Genomic DNA, 18897 nt, shown 5'->3' with positions numbered 1-18897 from the left:
ACAGCTGGCAATAGGCTTATGCCTCTCACAGAAGCAACTTTTTCCTCTGAACTCATAGAAAATGCCAGATATCGAGCATTCATTTGAGAACACCAACTAGACCTTGATGCTCTTGAAGACTCATTGATCATAGAGGCCAACACCTCCTAAGATGGATCATATTGATTAAGTGGCTCTTTCCCAAAGAAGATCTTGGACAAGTTGTACAGGCACTGGTAATTTTGTGACTTGAAGGAAGGATCACTATCCTCATTGGCCTCCCCGCTATCCATACAGCCCCACCCCCTTTACAACATGGTGCCTCAAAATCATTACGGACCGAAAAAGGTTTGACCATATTACCGCAACACTTGCTAAACTCAAATGACTCAAGCCCACTGCACATTAAGGTCTGCCTACAGAGTCTTCAAAACTTGGAATTGAACCCCTCACATTCCCTGTAAAACAAACCAATTCTCACAGGCTGATGGAGACACCTTTGCAGCACATCAGTTTCCAATTGAAGGACTTTGTTACTTCACACTATGCATAACTTTGCTCAACACAGTTATTTGGCCTGGTACCTAAACCCCTGAAATCTTACTCTGTACAACGGTATTACCAGCTCCTCCAATCTTAACTTGCTTTTTTATGTCTTGCAAAAATGTCTGTACACGCAACATTTCCATTATTTCCTGTTTATTGTTCATCTTTCCTTTGTAAAGCTCTCTAGTCCTTTTAGATTATGTCCACCCTATAAAAAATAGAAATAAATAAGTAGCAGTATACAATTTCTAATACATAGAAAGAGCGACAACAGTGGTTCTTGAATTCCCGCCTGTATGCATCTTTTGTGAGTGTGTTGTTGTGCACTAAACAGACACTCTGTTGCCTCCAGGTGTCAGAGATTGAAATAACCAAATGGTTCCTGTTGTAGAGCATGACGGTACAAGCAGACACAAACACTGTGATTCACTACCATTATTCTGTATGAGCTCTGAAGCTCTTGTATTCGGAGTTTACTCACATTGCTTTTGGCCTTTTTAGTTTACTGCTGTACATCTTATGTTTTTATTTTACAAAAGACCATAGATCTATTTATTCATATAAACATGCACCTTTGTTACAGACTTGAAAATGTTCAGTGAACAAAATGTGTCTTGGTTATTCTCAGATGTTCAAAGAACAGACTCTAAAATACAAAATTACAAACTGGGGGGTAACACTACACATCTGTGGCTCGCTAGTGCTCATGGGTATTTAGCATTGCAACACTTATTTAATTACAGTTCTAGATCACATTCCTGTTAACATAAAATATATATAAAGTGCAGGTAACACTCTGTAAAATTTCTATGCTTGATGTCCTCTATACTTTTGCTTTACAGGCCCCTAACCCCATGGTGCACATCAAAGAAGCTGCCATCTATGGCCTACCTCTGCTAACATCTTGACACACCCCGTGATGGCGGGCAGGTGACAGCAGCCCAGGAGGATGAGCCTGACTGACAAACTGCGCGACAGGATATCGCGGGCCTTTTACACCCATGGTCTGTTGTGTGCATCTTATCCTATCCCCATCATCCTCTTCACTGGGCTCTGCATCCTAGCCTGCTGGTAAGTCTTCATACAGATCCTAACTTTAACATTATTCCCAGCCCTAACACTAGCCCTGTTTTTGAGTCTTACATGCTGATAGCTTGTTTTTGTAGTACCATTGAGCCACTGGGTCTGTACTGGGGATCTTTGGATTTACTGTAATTGTTTCTAATATTTCTACCAAAAGTTTGGTCAAACCTGACATATGCAGTGAGTACCCTGTACCTGAGAAACATTTTCTAATCTTAGTTCTGGACCTACCTCCAGTTTCATACCTTGACATCATGTTCCTGACCTTTTCTCTGGGTCTGTGTTTAATCCTAAATTATTATTCCTAATATGTTCAGTCTTGCACCACAACATCTTACTTCTGAACCTCCTCCTTCTTAGCATCTCATGGAATGACTACTGGCATCTTATCTTAGAATCAGAACTATTACTCCTTGAACGCCACCCCCCAGTGTCAGATTTTAAGCTATTAATCCATAACCTCTCACTCCAGTCTCAGATTAAGATCTTTTCAAGTTTCATATACTTCTAAAATAGGTGACATTGTTTTAGGCAGTTGGTTCTCTGGATTCCTAGATGATTATCTGGTTACTTGATGTGTTCCATATGGGGTTTAAGCATGGCCTGAGAACAAATATTGCACCAGTGGCAGTCATAAATGAACACAGATGGGGTCTGGATGAGAACATGCCCTCATTTTGCTGGATCCTTCTGCTGCATTTGACACAAGTGACCGTTCCATCTTGACCCAGCAAATTAAGAAGACTGGGCTTCCTCGGAAAAGCGGTTATCTAAGAAAAAGTAATCCTTAATTTCTCCTCTTTTTTACTCCCGCAGGATGTTGGTTTTGGTGTCCTTCACACTTCCCCTCTCTCCCGTTCTCTTTTTTATTTATCTCCATCCACTTGCCTATATCATAATGGCGTATGGATTTGAAATGATGAGGATGACTCTAAGATTATTCTGGGATTCAGCAAATCGGTAGAGGACATTCATGATCAAACTAGTGAATGTCTTTCTGAAATTTTCCATTGGATGGATCTTAACTCTCTCAAGATCAGTACCACCAAAATTGAGATGCTGATGCTTGGTCAGGAATCCCCTTGGCCATCCAAATTGTAATTGTTGGACAATGCCTATTCCATCAGAAAAAGCCTTCTGGTCCAGGAACTTGCACCCAGCTCTCTGATTAATTCTGTTGTCATGTGCTGGTACCATCAGCTGAGGATTCTGAAGAAAATCTTTCCTTTAATCCTGGTCCTAATGAGATCCCCAGTAGCTAAAGCCTCTATCATGTTCTGACTGTACATTACCAGTGCCTGCTCTTTGGCCCTCCCAGCCTTTGCCATCAACGGACTACATAGAGTGCAGAACATATTGGTCTGACTGATATTTGGCTTCAGGAAGTTGAGCAGGGCCTCCAAGGCCCATCGTTGTTCACACTGGTTGCCATTGTCAGGCCCAGTACACTTACAAAAAAACAAAAAATCCATTCAGTAGACCCAAAGTTATGAGTTTTTAAACTTTAGTGTGAAAAATAGGACCTAAAAGATCAAAGTGTTAACTGCAGACCTCTAGTCACGCGATACAGGGGCAAATTCAAAAGTTATGGCTGAGCGCTGTTCGGACACCTTAAGTGGATTGGGCCCGGTCTGCTTTTATCTTTGGACTTAGAAGAATTTTTGAATAAAAATGTCTGAGAAGGTAAAGTTCAGAGGGGCAAGGCAGCCGGCAGTGTCTGAGGAGGAGGCGTCATTGTCGCGGAGCCGCTGAATGAAGTTGCGGTGAAGATTTCTACGTTTGGACTAGTCTCTTTTATGGAAATCTAAAATCTCCAGCGGGATGATGCACACTGTAGCTGATGAGGGCTCTACGAGGAGCCGCTGAACAGGATTTTCTGCTGCAGAGAAGAACATAGCGGGATCTGCCGCGAAGTCAGGCAGACTTTGATGCACCATAGGTGGATCTGCAAGCAGGTAGGTACCCGGTCTCCTCTCGGTTCTAAGAGCGCTTTTTAGCAGAACATTGTCTAAATCCTAAGTTTTCGATCTGGGCTATCTGAGCACCTCTAGCACCACTTACAAAGGTCCAGGACTGGAGGGACACCACTTGGAGTGTTAGCACTCACCTGGGCTCTGTCCAGGTTCGAGTTCAAGGTGGTCGGAGCATTTTCTGACCTGAGGCTCTGAATCAGAGGCCAGACAACTAGCCCTTTGAGCCAAGCCACTCTCGAAGTTTTGGGTTCAAGCAAAAAAGTAGGTCTCAAGCAGCAGGGCAGTCTCCTGAGGGCATGGACAGGCTTCAGACAAAAGGGCAGTCCTATCCTCTTGATGCAGCAGAGTAGTCCTCTGAAGTACATAGCAGGCCGCAGGCAGCAGGGCAGGTCTTCCGCAGGTCCAGAAGAGAACTGAAGAGTGAGTCTGAGGGGCCTAATTATTTACCTGGTGCAACTTTCAAGTGGAAGAAATGTTTGGAGGTTTCTCACCACAGAAGTACCTGAAATGTCTCATCTGCCTGACCTGATTCGAGTCTGTCTGCTGTCACAATAGGCTAGTGTGAAGTTCTTTGTGTGTGAGCAGAGGCAGTGTGTCTTTGAAGTGAAAGTGGGGCTGTGCATAGATCCACTCTCCCATCCTGCTTGGATGACCCATCCTGCCAACATCAAGTCGGTCTATTGTGTGGCTGTCTGAGAGGAATGCACAAAGGTCAATTGCAAACTACACCTAGGCATATGACCCAGGAACAGGTTGCAGGCACGAAATGGTTAGGACTAGAAAATGCCCACTTTCTAAACGGGGCATTTTTTGTTAACTATGACTTAAAATCAGACTTTACCATTGAAGAGGATTTTGAATTACAATCCATTAGACATCAAACAAGACAGTTCTACCTGCTCCTAAACAAAAGGTATCATTTATTTAAGGTAATAACATACCCCATGTTGTCCTATAGAAGAGAGGTAGGCCTCACAGTAGTGAAAAAACAATTTGAGTTTTTCACTACTATGACATGTAAAACTGAAAGCTTCATGTCCATCCTTTGACATACAATGCACCTGTCCTATGGGCTGTTTAGGGCCTACCCTTGGGGTGACATATATGTATTAAAAAGGGGGTTTTAGGCCTGAGAAGTGGTTTATTTTGCTAAGTCGAATAGGCAGTTTAAAACTGCTCATATACTACATTGGCAGGCCTGTGGCATGTTTGAAGGGGCTACTTAAGTGGGTGTTACAGGCCCACTAGTAGCATTTAGTTTACAGGCCATGGTATATATTATGCCATTGCACTAGGGTCTTACTGGTAAACTAAATATGCAGTGGTAAAGTTCACAGTGTCCTAAGGCCAACAAAAACAAAGTCAGCAAAACAGATGGGGAGCATGCAAAAACTTTGGGTGAAGGCTGCCATAAGGCTGACAGGTTGAACATGTTAACCTCCCCCCCCCCCCCCCCCCCCAAATGAAAGTGAGGCGAACTACCCAACCTTCTGTGAGTTTTCATCACTAAAATGGAAGAATCAGGACCATCAGCATCGCAGTGGTTTTTCTCATGATAGTGTTCCTCTGTAAACTCCATTCCCTGTAGGGAAATTGACCACCTCAACAGTTTGGAGTTCTCATCTCTCATTTGAGTGAGCCATCTGAAGGGTCTGTAGTGTGTGTGTGAACTCAAAAGCGAATCTCAAAAAGGCATGGTGTCAGCTTCTTCAGTGCCCAGGCCACTGCATAAGCCCATCCCTCAATAGCCATATCATTCCAAAAGCTTTATTCGACGTGTTAAGTCATAAAAGCGCACAAAAGTACATCTACAACAATTCATAAAACATCTCAAATCATTTCATTAAACATCATGTCAAAAGTGGAACACGCCCAAATGGAGGTATAATTACAATTATCATAAAATCACTATGTTCAAATATAAAAATACAATAAAAGTTATTATGATAAAACTTTGTAGTAATTCGTAATACGGTCTTCAGATTTCGGAGCGAGGTGGTTATTAAAAAACGGCAAATATTCACACCGAAGAAACATACTGTACAGCATGACATAATCTCATGTAATCTAATGCCTAATCCTGGTGACGTGCTCTTATTGCCCATGCCCATCCCAGGAATTTCGCCATTGCTATGACAATCCCATCTGTTGTGTCGGTTTTTAGGATTTTTTCAGCTTCACTGGCCCTTCTTGTTCCCAACAGCTTATAAATTGGTGTCAACCAGACACGGCGTGGAGCAATATATCCTATACATTCAAACAATAGATGTGCCAGTGTTTCTTTGCCATACTGGCATACCAGGCACAAGTCATTGCTATGTTTGGACCATTTACTTGTAAAAACTCTTAATGGTAGTGTACCCACCCTAAACTGGAAGTAAAGTTTCCGCTCATGGGGCTTTGTAATAAAATCCCAGTATTGTTCCAGCCTAGGAATAGGTTTACAGTCCCGAAATAGCCCTGTTAGAGAAGGAGACTCACAACTTCTCACACTATTAAGCTGGACCGATTCCCAATATCTGGCCTTCAGGATCTTTTTGGATGGAAAAGTGGTGTTTATTGGGTCCACCCACAAAGAATACATACCAATATTCACTAGGATAGCTCTAAGCTCTCTCAACCATTTTATTTGGTGCGTTGTGTCAATCCTTATTATATCAAGAAAACCAGCCACATAGTCTGAGAGCTCTGGGGTGGAACAGAGTCTACGCCAGTATAAAAGAAGACGTAATTTGGCAGTGTCTGCAATTGACTTTCTACCAAGATCGTTCAATATTGGACGTTTCGGGGTACTCTGTGGCAGATTGGCAATGTTTCTAAAGAACTTGTTTTCAGATAGTGTGAGCTTAACTAAATTCTCATGCCCCCAAAGCTCCGCCCCATATAACGAAGAGCTGATGACTCATATTATAGATCTCTATTGCCGGGCTAATTATCTTAGAGAATGAGGTGTTCTATTCCTTTCGCAATACCCCTGCAAGTTGTCTGTTTTAGGGATGCTATATCGACCTGGTGTGCCCAGTTTAGCCCCTCCTGGATGTTTACCCCTAGGTAAGTGAACTCCTTGACTTGCTCGAGTAGAAGGTTATTCATTCTTATGCCCCCCTTGAAGGCCTTATGCTGGTTAAAGGTCATCAATTTTGTTTTAGACACATTGACCTCCAGACCACTCCTCGAGCAGAACTCCTCAAAAATTGTTAAAGCTCTCTGGAGTCCGCTTGGTGTCTTGGAAATGATCAATGTGTCATCCACAAAAATTAGTATGGGGAATTTTTCACCTGCTAGTGAGGAGGCATCCGTGGGTGTTGACCTCATACAGTTCGCTATTCCATTGATGTATAAGGAAAATAGTGTCGGGCCATCACACATCCTTGTCGCACTCCCTTCTCTACCGGGAAAGATTCCGTAATTTCTCCCTGCATGTCCCAGCGGACCTTAGCCGTATTGCCCTCATGCATCCTAATGATAAGTGTCAACAGGTCTAGTGGTAGCCCCATTTCTTGTAATGTCTGCCAAAGTCTAGCTCGGGCTTCAAGGTCAAATGGCGACCTAAGGTCAACAAAGACAGCGTACAAACTGCCCTTACCCAGGGTTACCGTTTTCCAACAAAGCAGGGTGAACACTTGGTCATTTGTACTAATGTAGGCTCGAAACCCTGCTTGAAATGGCGATAGTATGCTAAGTTCATCGATCCATTCTTGAACTTTGTTGAGCAACAACCTGCCCATTACCTTTTGCAAAGAGTCTATTAGGCTGATTGGCCTATAGTTTCCTGGGTACGCTTTGTCCCCTTTCTTAAAAACTGGTATGATTTCTGCTCCTTTCCAGGAGTCTGGGACCGGCGCACCCTATAGTGCTTGTCAATAAATAGATATACTTACACCATCTCTCTTTATCGTACAGGAATACATCTCCTGGTATTCCATCCGGGCCAGGCGCCTTCTCAGCCATAATAGTTTTCAGTGCCACCTCGACATCTACTTTGCTAAAGACTGCCTCCTGGTAAAAAACTTTGACCAACCCGCCCTCTTTTTTTCATACCCATTTGTGGCATATTGTGGTTTAAAATAGTTTACCCACTCAGACTGTGAGACATGATTTTGGGGCTGGCAGGCCTGTCCCCCTCTAACCCATTTGTGGACATTCCAGAACTGTTTGGGGTTTCTCCTAACACACTCCTCCTTAAGTTCCTCCCACCTTTCATTGTCCCACTCTTTCTTTGCCTTTACCTGTGCCCCTTGATAGGTAGCCCTTGCTGCTCGAACCGCTGTAGGGATACCTTCTTTAATAGCCACCCCTAGTAGTGCACAGGCTTTTTTACATTCTTTGTCATGCCATTTCTGCGTTGTGGGAATAGCTGCCTTTTTAGTTCTAACCTTTTTGATAAAATACATATGTAGCTGTCCAAAGAATTTATTGTGTATACAAATGGGTTGCTTCAGGGCCGTTGGATTTTCTACAATGTCCTGAAGCTCAGTTGTGGCAAAGTCTATATCCTTTTCAATGCTGGCTAGTACTTCGGGTAGCTCACTTATCTTAGCCCATTTAAGGCGCCTTAGGTCATTTGATGGAACAACATTGGCGGTGGAGTAAGTATCTCTTTGCTCAAGGGGAGCCTTAAACCTTATTAAGTCCAGGTCCACACATAGTGGATTATGATCGCTTTCCAATCTATCATGGACCCGCATATCTTTAAAGGCGTGCCAGAGTGCTAGGCTGACCAATACATAGTCTATCCTACTAGTACTATAACCGTTGTCAAAAGTCTTAGACCCCATTTTATCTGATGGTGTACGGCCATTGACTGCCCGTAGTACTTTCTCCATGAACAAGGAGTTCATTTGGATCACCACGTCTGACCATCTTTTTATTGGGTCTAGTTCAAACTTTGGGACACCCCACTTAGTGTCTTCCTCCTCTAGCAAATTACCCTCCTCACTCAATAGAGGCTCAAACATCGCGTTCAGGTCCCCCGCGACAATAATATTTGTGTATGTCACGGGACCAACGAGGAGATCGTCAAGAGCCACTAAAACTCCTGACTTTTTCCCCTTGGTGCCTCGCACATAGATATTATAAATATCCATAATCCCGTTGGTTCCCCTACACACTCTGAGAGCCTGTATATCCTGATTAAAAGTTGGGAGTACTTGGATGTCTAGCCCTAGATCTTGCTTCACCCAAATTGTCAAGCCCCCTGATGGCCTCCCTTTGGCCCCTTTAGCGGCCGGGATGTAAAAGTTTAGATATCCCACACAAAAGAGAGGAACTTCTGCCCAAGTCTCTTGAAAGAGACCAATCTCAACACCTTCAATGAAAGCATGCCACTCTGGGGATCCCAGTTTGGAACCTAGTCCTGCGATGTTCCAGGACAACAGGGTACCCCTTAGAGGTACCGTGCAATCATCCAAATGACTACCCGGGACCTCAGAAATTGGGCTATCCTCCTGTCCTGGACCATCGTTTTCTCTACTTGGCATAAATACAGCTTCAGGGGTTTGTCCTAGCTCTATAATTAAGTGTTCTCTACCTTTCATGCTATCCCTTTGGGTAGTGTTAGCTATTTGATGTTCGTGCCGTCTTAAAGGCAATTCTGTCTCTAGTCAATCTATATTTTCTAGGGTAGAGCTTCCCTGCTTGCTAAGTAGTTTGTGGGTGTGAGGGCAGGCATTCTTACTACTCAGAGGGGAGCGTCTAAACTGAATGGCTGACCGACCTGGCGGGCAGGTGCGAAACTCTAGAGCCCATACATTTTCTGCTAGATCTGCCCCAGTCATCGTAAACTCAATGCAATCTAGATGGTTTGCCGATGAGAACAACCTACGTGCTTTTGCTATATCTTCTCTTATTACCAATCGGCATCCCCTGACAAGCCGTATCCAGTGAAGGGTTTTATTTATTGGGGAATCCTCATTTTCTATGCTTTTACTTACATCAAGTTTTGGTACGTTCACCATAAAAATTCTGTGGCTTTTGGGTTGATCTGCTAAGTGGTGTACTAATTGCGTGTGTCTCTGCCCGATCTCGGTCTGAATAGAGTATGCTACAAGTTTTTCGTTATGCTGTGTCAGGGCCCCCATGAGCGCTGCTTTATAGGGCTTATCGGTACAACTAGCAGTGGGGTGTGGAGTAGGTCTAGTCTTTGGTGGAGGTGGTCTCGTATTATAAATCCTGGGCCCTCCCAATCTGGATAACGGCCCTTTAGCGGGGGGTTTTGTTACTTGGGTGGCAATGACCAATGTGGTCCTAGGTGTTCCATAGGTTGCTGCATTTATACTCTCCCTTGCTTCCCCAGTATGGGCTGGGGGAGATGACAATAGCTTAACCATCGCCATTAGTTCCTCTATCTGACTTCTCATTAATCCTACTTCCTACCTCAATAAAATAACTTGCTGTGCCATGTCTTGGTGGTCCCTAGTCATGCCTGTCCCTACATCCTTTTCCTGACCTGGGGCGGTCTGTGTCATCTGTATTGTCTGTGATCCTTCTTCACCTATTTCGTTGTCTGGTATGTCTAGTAATGGCAGAAATCTGTTTGAACAATGTACCGCTGGAACAATATGTTCTATGATAGCTATGTCCCCATGAACCCCCTCTCCATCATCCTTCTTATTAGGCATTTTCTTTTTTAGTGTTTTGTGGAACATTGCAGGGATGACTGAAGTTGCGAAATTTATCTGCGGGACAAACTGGGGGGAGTTGTAATGCAAGAGGGCTGTGTAGTTGGTACAGACTCCAAAACGCCCTCACACTCCTCTATTAAAGTATCAATTCGATCTAATACACAATTACTATCTGAATGCAATTGGAGTTTCCTTGCCTTTTTACCCTTACTACCCCGATTTAAACTGTTTCCTCCAGGCTCCCCCCCATCCCCACTACCACCTGGTAGATTTCTTTTACCCATGGCTGACCGCTCCTGGTCTGACAATATGCCCCCTTCCGACAAACAGTACACCATACAGTACACCCAGCGTCAGTACTACAGCTTTGTCTCAATGTGGTATTTCCTTACGAGCACTAACTCTAGTGTGACAACCAAAAGGAGGAATTATTGCAACGTGGGAAGTGAAGCCAACTATTTCAACCAAAGAGTATCAGTAGTAGCGTTGGTCGTTCAGTCAAATACAGTGGGATGTGAACAGTACCTTCGGGTTGCATGCTAGTTTCCACAACTTCTCAGCATAGGCTCCCCATCCGGATCAGCAAGCAAAAAGGGGGTGGCCCAGCCCTGCCTCTTCCTGCCCCTGACGGGCACGGATGGGCCCGCCCTCTGTCCGGGCACTCCCGCGCGTGTCCTGCACTGCGGGAGGGCCGCGGTGGTTACATCGCGCCTCCAGGCGCGATAGTAGCGTCACGGGTGCTAGGGCGCATGGGTTGCTGGACGTTGGAGTTGGGTCGTTACGCTCACGGCCAGGAATGCAGGATTTCGGCCGTTCACCTCACGGCAGCAGCGGAGGCTGCTTGATAGCGTCCCCGGAACCTTTGAGGTCCACCTACGTTCCCCTAGGAAGTAACTCTAATTGATGAAGGCTTCAAGTTGGCATCCTTTAATCCAAAGGGCATCACCCTGAATTGGAAGAAGCCCTCTGGGGTACAGCATGCTGACCTCTCTTTTGTCCCCTCAGTCAGGGCAGTCTTACCAGTAAGTACCCTGGTGTAAGATCAAAGGTACTCAGGAACTTAGCAGCTCCCAGCCTGTCAGTGAGTTCATCAACTTGGGGTATGGTGTGTTTCAGTCTTGGTTACATTAATTGAGCCCCCTGTAGTCCACGCAGAACCTTAGTTCTGGGACGGCGCAAGGTGGCGCTGCTTTAAGTACCAGCACTACTGGGCTAGACCAGGAATTACTGGAGTACTCAATCACACCAAACCCAAGCATTTTGGAGAAGTACTCCTAAATGCTAGCCCTTACTTTTTATTCTTCACAGGCATACTGTCTCCAGTATCAATGACATGGGTATACAGATGTTTAAGCCCAGGACTGAGGGAGAACAGGGAGGCAAACTGCCCCAATATTTGGTGACAATCCCTCTGCTGCTCTGGGGTCTGGGTAGGGGGGAAAAGCGGACACCCTCCACTGTTCCATCTTTCTCTGTGGAGGACAGGAGGTCTGGGAGGGGCTCACTTTCCTCCTCCACTCCATTATCCATCACCAGGAGCTTAGTGACTTTAGACCTCTCATAGTGTGGTTTGAGGCTGTTCACATGGAGTACCTTTATGGGATTTCTGGGGATCTTGAGGTCCACCAAGTAAGTGACCGCCCTCTTCCTCACCTTCAGCTCATAAGGCCCTAACTAGCGGTCTTGAAGGGCCCTGAGCTCAGCCGGTTCCATTAACCACACCTTCTGGACAGGCTGAAAATCCTCCAGAGTGATCTTCTGGTCCTACCAGACTTTCATTACTTTGTGGCTAGCTTCTAAGTTTACAGAAGCCTTCCTCCAGAACTTCTGCATCTGGTTCCTGAGCTCAAGCACGTAACTAACCTTTTGGGGGGGGAGGGGGTGTGTTCTGGGAGCTTGCTCCTACCCCGCCTTCACCAGACTGAGATGTCCCTTAACAGGGTGACCATAGAGGTGTTCAGATGGGCTAAACTCAACTCCCTTCTGTAATACTTCCCTGTAGGCAAAGAGCAGGCATGTTATGAATCCCTTCTGCCTCATGAGCTCAGGCAGGCCGGTAATCATGCCTATCTAATAGAGATGTCTAGTGGCAGATGCCTTAGCTTAGAATATTCCCAAGACGTCAAACAGGATCTGGAACTTTTCAAGCACTACCCCTGTACCCCTGTAGGTGGTGGTATTCAGCTCCTGGGCAAATGTGAGGTGCAGTACCTATATAGGCACCACCCCAGTGCGCTGGCATAAATTATTTTCTTTTCAAGTTAGTCACCCCAGCTCTGGATGAGCGATCCCCAGTCACTTTTTGACTGAATTTTGTAGTGTTTTGTCGAAACATTTTGTGAGAATTATTTCTCCTGGTGTGCTTGGGGATGTCCCCCAAAAAACCAAGAGGTTTTAAACCTCATGTGGTGCGTGTCACAGGCAGATGTCCTGTGACAGATGCACACTTAATTTGTTTGTGGTACTAGGAGCGGGACCATGAGTCCAAGGCCTGCGATGACCACTGCTCTTTGAATCCAAAGGAGCAGAGTGAATGTTCCAGGAAGCTCCTCGCTGCCCGACGAACCCACAACCCTCTTGATCCTGGCCGCGCGGAAGGCCCGGGAATGTTCGTGGAGCCTCTCCTGACTATTTCCGTCACATTCCAAATTGTCTGGTTAGTCCTACAAGCACAAGAAGTTGAAGTGTTCTTTGACTTCTCTGCGTTGGTCCAAGTCACCGGACGAGGAACAGAAACAACAATACCATTCGAGGTCTCACTCCTCAGCAGAGCCTGTACCTTGTGCTGCTCCGTGCCTCCCAGAGTTTCCCAGAGATGGAGTGACCCCCGTACAACTCAAGGAGTTCTATTAGGCCATGCACCTCATATTTGGGCAGCCTGACTCCTCTGGAGGGCCTTTTGGACCCTACAGGTTCAGGGAGGACCCCTACTGGATTTCCACCAGCAGGTTTGCTCCGCCCGGTGCCAGTCGGGCCAGCTGGATCCAGTGTTGGATCCAGATCGACTCAACCCGCAAGACTGCGACCCTCCTCTGAGCTTGCTTCAGTGCTGTCATTCTTGGTGCTTCTTGGGCCACACACCACCGACCTTATGGTCATTCCTAACTCTGATACAGAGCCAGATCGATGCCGCTTGAGAACTTACTCCGGCGCTGGCCTGTACCATGCCCTCCGAGTCAGAACCAGTGCCTTTTACCTTTGATAGGCCTGAAGGAGGCAAATGGAAGTGATTTGATGACTTCCATTGCCCCTAGATGAACCAGAGGACAACTGGTATGAGGAACTGGCAGATGCCAGTGGGTTTGACACCTCACCGGACACTGGCTTGGTCTCTCCTCCCACAGTGGCTACAGAGGAGGGAGCCTCCTTTGCAATGGTGGTGCTGAGGATGGCTGAGGTCCTGGACCTGCAGCTGCCCTCGGTGGCAGTCATAACAAACGTCTTGACGGAGGCGGTTCATTCAAGAACTAACCCTTCCGAACCTCTCCTCCCATTGAGCAAAGCCCTCACTGATTCCCTGCTTGGGGACTGGCCCAACCCTGCACAGGGTCTCCTGTGCATAGTATAATTGCCTGGGGCCCCTGGTTTTCTCATCCAGCACCCAACCCCGGAGAGCTTGATGATCCAAGCCTCCGCCTTCAGTATCAACCCTGGTTTGTTCCCTATCATTCCACCAGATAGTGAATACAAAAGCTGGCTATCTTCAGCAAGAGGATGTTCTCCGCCAGCCTAGCACTGCCGTTGGTGAACACCACGTGGCTTTTGGAACGATGCATACATGCACACTATGTGGGATTCAGTTGCACATGTGCTGCCTCTGGTCTTGGAGGAGGCCCGAGCCATACTCATCCAAGCCATATTAGACGGCAAAATGCAGAAAAGCTCACTATCTGGGGCCGAATTATACAGGCATTAGCGCCCGTTTTACACGCTCCCGGGGCACTTTGGTTTTTTACAGAAGGGGCTGCAGATGCTTGTGTGCATAAAGCTCATTGCCACCTTCAGAGGGCGTTTCCTCAATTACATGGAGGGTGTGTCCCATGCAAATGAGAGAATCCCTTCGTGCTGTATTACAGACGCGGGCCCAGAGGCAAAGAAGCTCTCGGGAGGCCCACGGACTGTCAGTACTCCCCTGACTGCATCCCTCTGGAGGGGGGGGAAAAGGGGTCCAATTGACCTCCCAGACATCCCCTTGCAGGAGGGTGCAGCCCCTGACTGCACCTACGTGCAAGGGGATCTCTAATCCTCCTTCAAAATGCAGGCGGGTTCAAAACAGCCGCTCCATTTTTCACAGGAATTCGCTGCCCCCATGGCAGCGCGAGTTCGTGGCTGCCTGGGAGCAACGCATTCACCCTAATACAGCACATTTTCCTTGACTACGCTGGGCACACTTTTTAAAAGGTGGGCCCGGTGCAATCAAGGAAAATACATCATATGTGTAATACAGCCCCATATGTTCCGAGGACATGACCGACTCACTGGCCAGAGCAATTGCATCGTCAGTGGGCCTTCGACACCATGCTTGTTGAGAGCCATTGGCTTTTCAGGGGATGTCCAATCTTCCCTCATTGATGTACCCTTTGACGGTTCTTTCCTTATTGGTGAAAACGCAGACTCTGCATTTGAGCCCTTTACAGACTGTAGGGCTACAACCAAATCTCTGGGCCTCTCTATGGCCCCCGCCAACCCGCCACTGCCTTTTGCCCCTTCCATGGCTGTCATAGGGGCTACCAGCCGTGTCCTTTCCTGTCCAGCCACAAAGGCCAACAGGCCTCCCAGCCTTTTCGTGGCCGTGGTTGCAGTTCCCACAACTCACCTGGGAACACTAACCAGAAGTCGGGCCAGTCCACCACTCCCGGCAGCCTCAGCCTCAAAACCATTTTAGTTTGCCCTTATACCAGCACTCGCCCATTGGGGGCAGGGTCTGTTGTCAACCACTCCACTGGCAGTCCAGAACACTGGACAAGTGGGTTCTACAAATCGCCCAGAGAAGCTACTCCATCCCCTTTCTGAAAACCGCCCACCCATGCCACCTACTTACGACTGTCTAACAGTGAACCAGCTCTTTACTTTGCTAGAAAGTGTTGGCTGTTTTGGCCAAAGTGGCTATCGAGAGGATGCCAGCATCAGAAGTTGGTTGTGGTGCTATTGCAGCTACTTTTTGGTGCCCAAAAAAGATGGAGGTTTCCGTCCTAGTCTAGATCTTGCTGAAGAAAGAAAAGTTCAAGTGCGGGAAACAGTCGTCACAACAAGGTTTTTACCTTGTTGTGCCTTTCCCATGCATTTTTTCTCAGTATGCATATTTTTACAACATGCATGCCTTTAAAACTCATTAAAGGTGAAAGGTGCCAGTGCAGCCTGTGTAAGATGGTGCATGCACCACTTACTTTAGATATAGGTTTACTATATCTATAGGTCACTACACTTCAAACCTATATCACCCCTATAACAGGCCTTGACAATCCTGAAGGCAGGGTGCTGGGTTTTATGTGAGAGGCTGCCCCTGCATGAGCGCAGCACCCCTGCAGCCTGCGAAAACCATTCTCCCGGGTTGTCGCTGAAGCAGCCAGACATATGGGTAGAGGTGCATTATATGCTCGCGTAAAATGCTATCTTGAAAACGGCTGCAAGAAACCATGTTGTGTTTGGTATCAAACACCTTGGAATCATGCCTTGACACCGGTAACCAGTGTGGGAGATATGATTCCCCCCTCAGAAGCAAGCTTCGTGGGTACCTGGTCTTCTTGGTACCAGCCTTCTTGACCCGGACAGCACAAAATGATTGCTGCCGACTGGAGACACATTTCTGCCCTCCTGCTGCTGAGCCAAGCTCGAGCAGAGGAAGTCAGCACAATAGGCATCCTGTTACAGGGAGGTGTGACCACCTCCCAGACAAGATTTAGTGTATTGGGGCTGCGTGGGTGCACTTCCAAAGTGCCTGAAAGTCTGCATGAGGGGTACATTTGGTGACCCTCTGCATAGTCCAGTTCAAACCAGTCCTGGGTGCCGTTGGCTCCAACTCTGGCACAAAACTGGACAAAGGACATGGGAGTAACCTCCCCACTGTCCTGGCCCTCCCCTGGGAGGGTCCTCTAAATCTGTCCAACCCTCTCCCGTGGGTACTTAAGTGCTTACCAGGCTGTAGGACCCTAGATTCGACGTGGACAAGATTTTGAACAAGAAACCACTGACCTTCGACCATCTGGACACTCTGGACTTCGCTGGACATCGACTGGGCCCAACTTGGTCTCCCTCTCCGTCCCAAGCATCGTCTGTGCCCGTGCACCATACAGGCTCCATGCAGGACCTGTGGAGAATCAAGGACAACTGAAGTATCTCCCTTGGAGTGAAGGAGTCACCCCCTGCATTCGCCGGCACTGTAACGCAACTGACCGGTCTGCTGATCCTGAGCTCCTGCAGACTCCGAAGGCTCCAGCAATACAGGAGGTGGTTGCCTACGTTCCTTGAGGTCGAGCTGCGCTTTTACCGAGTTTGAGGCCAGTAAACATTGTGGGGACCGCATAACCTGAACCCCTGTGCACCGCATACTTCTGCAAGTGCATATGCTTGTTAGTGTTCTCCAACTTCGTGCATTGGGCTATTGATAGCCCCCACCTCTGCGCACATCATTTTTTTACAAAGTATTCTGGCCTCCTTGCACTCTGTGCCCTGCAAGCCGTGACTTTGTGAAACTGCCACGAGGTCCCCTCGCGACTCCTGTGCCTTCGGCCTGAAGGTCCATTTGAGGCACAACACTGCTTTACTTGGGCTCCCCTGGTTGGTCCAGGCCTGCCCTGACTCCCCTTACTGTGGTGAGTCCTCTGGTCCTTGCTGGGCCAGACCATAATCTTCTTTGACCTTCTTCGTGGGTTGCTGCTGCCAAGGTTTGTTGATGCTCCCGCCGGACACCGACCCCCTCACCACTCGACATCCTTCTTGGGACCGCTCGTATCCGGCTTCTGGTCATCCTCAAAGTCTCCTGGTCCCTGCAGCTGTAGAGTCAAGGTCTCTATCACACCTGAGGCACCCGACATCGGTGGGCATTCGACTACTGAACCCCTGGTCACTCCTGAGTGACCCAGACTCTGTCCCCTCTGCTCTCAGGTTCCTTCCTTCAAGAATCCACTTGTGGGTTCCACCGGACACTTTTCTTCTTTCCAGCAGTGGCATTTCTTTGAGGACTCTCATTGAGAACGACAGCGGTTTCCGAGGCCACTTCAGCCCAATGCACCCGGCTCCCCTGGGATAGGTAACTCTGGTACTGCGATATCCACGGGTGGGGTGGCTCTCCAACCTTCTAGGTTCCAATGGGTTTCTTCGTAATCCACTGGAAAGGGTCCTTAAACAGTAAAACTGCAACCACAACTCTCCCATTGAATTGTAAGTAGCACGCGGTCGTGTTCTCACTACACCTGTCCCCTGTGGGGTCCCTCCTTACTCACCTTGGGTGGTTCCTTGGGGTCCTAGTGATTCTACAACAGTATATGGTTTGTCTCGCCCTGGAGCCCACTGTGTGTTGGTGCTACTTATGATTGTTTCTGTGCTACAGTAGTGTGTGCTCTGAGTTTATCTGCGTGTAGCAAATACTGTGAGGTATTTAAGGTGTGTCATAATAATGAATACATATTTTTATAACTACTGTGTGGTTCTCCTTTCATTTAACCAATACAATAAGATTGCATTCTGGTAAAACAAGCTGCTTAACATTCCTTCAAGACTAAGCCTGAAGGCTGCTCTCCACGGCTACCACTTGGATAGCTTTCTAAGGATATCTTTGACCTCTTAAAACACCATAAGGGTTGTTTGGACTGGTGCAAGGTGCCCATTTTAATTTGTGGACATCATATACCAGACCAACTTCTCACATATATAAAACAATGCGTGGTAATGGCATGCATTGTAAAAGCATGTTTGTGGTAAAAAGATGAATGGTAAAAATGCTGGTAAAGGCATACAATGTCTTTACCTGCGTTGTACCGTTGTACAACCTCAAGATGCTCACCATAGCTCAGGTTCTGGTCCGTTGACATATGCAGGTTCTGCAGTGGGAACTGCATTAGGAAAATCTCTCGAACCTGTTTCAGATCTCGGAGGGAACTGCAAAATGTCGGCAGTGGTGGCTGATGAACCGCAATTGAGTCAGAGGCAAACCCCTCTCCCTTCCCCAACCAGAGCGGATTGTATTGATAGATGTGTTATGCCTGGGCCGGGGTAGCCACCTGGGAGAGGCGTAGATCAGAGGACCCTGATCTCTGCCAGAGTCCAGGCTCCATATCAACTTGGAGCATTGGGTGATCTGGTTGGCATTGAAAGCCTTTCCTCCTTACATCAGGGAAAGGCTAGTTCAGGTGTTTACGGACAACACCCCCTGCCATATGGTACTGCAGCAAAGAGGATGGTGTGGGGCCATGGACCCTTTGCCAAGAGGCTCTGTGCCTCTTGATGTGGCTGGAACGCAAGGTCTGTCCCTGGTGGTTCAACACCTAGTGGGCTCTCTGAACGCCGAAGCGGACACCCTCTGCCATCGATGCCTAGCGGATCACGAATGGTGCCTCCACCTGGAGGGCGTGCATGGTCTCTTTCATGATTGGGGAGAGTCTTGGTTATATCTGTTCCTCACCCCCGAGAACACGCAATGTCAGCAGATCTGCCCGCTGGAGATTCCCAGGTGACTCTCGCTCAGACCTTTTTGT

The 18897-nt window shown here is 47.3% G+C and overlaps 1 protein-coding gene across 3 annotated transcripts in view; it reads left to right on the top strand.

The window, feature by feature from the left end:
* Positions 1-18897, top strand: part of SCAP (SREBF chaperone) — a 654188-nt gene that overhangs the window by 211266 nt on the left and 424025 nt on the right. For all 3 annotated transcript variants that reach the window (XM_085628619.1, XM_085628621.1, XM_085628620.1), the window contains exon 2: positions 1368-1596. In XM_085628619.1, the coding sequence (XP_085484745.1) occupies positions 1475-1596 (122 nt within the window). In that variant the 5' untranslated portion in view covers positions 1368-1474. The remainder of the gene's footprint in view (positions 1-1367; positions 1597-18897) is intronic.

The sequence above is a fragment of the Triturus cristatus genome, chromosome 10, assembly GCF_964204655.1.
Source record: "Triturus cristatus chromosome 10, aTriCri1.1, whole genome shotgun sequence".
Lineage (NCBI taxonomy): Eukaryota > Metazoa > Chordata > Amphibia > Caudata > Salamandridae > Triturus > Triturus cristatus.
Note: the sequence above shows the minus strand (reverse complement) of the source record. Positions and strands in the feature narration are given on the sequence as shown.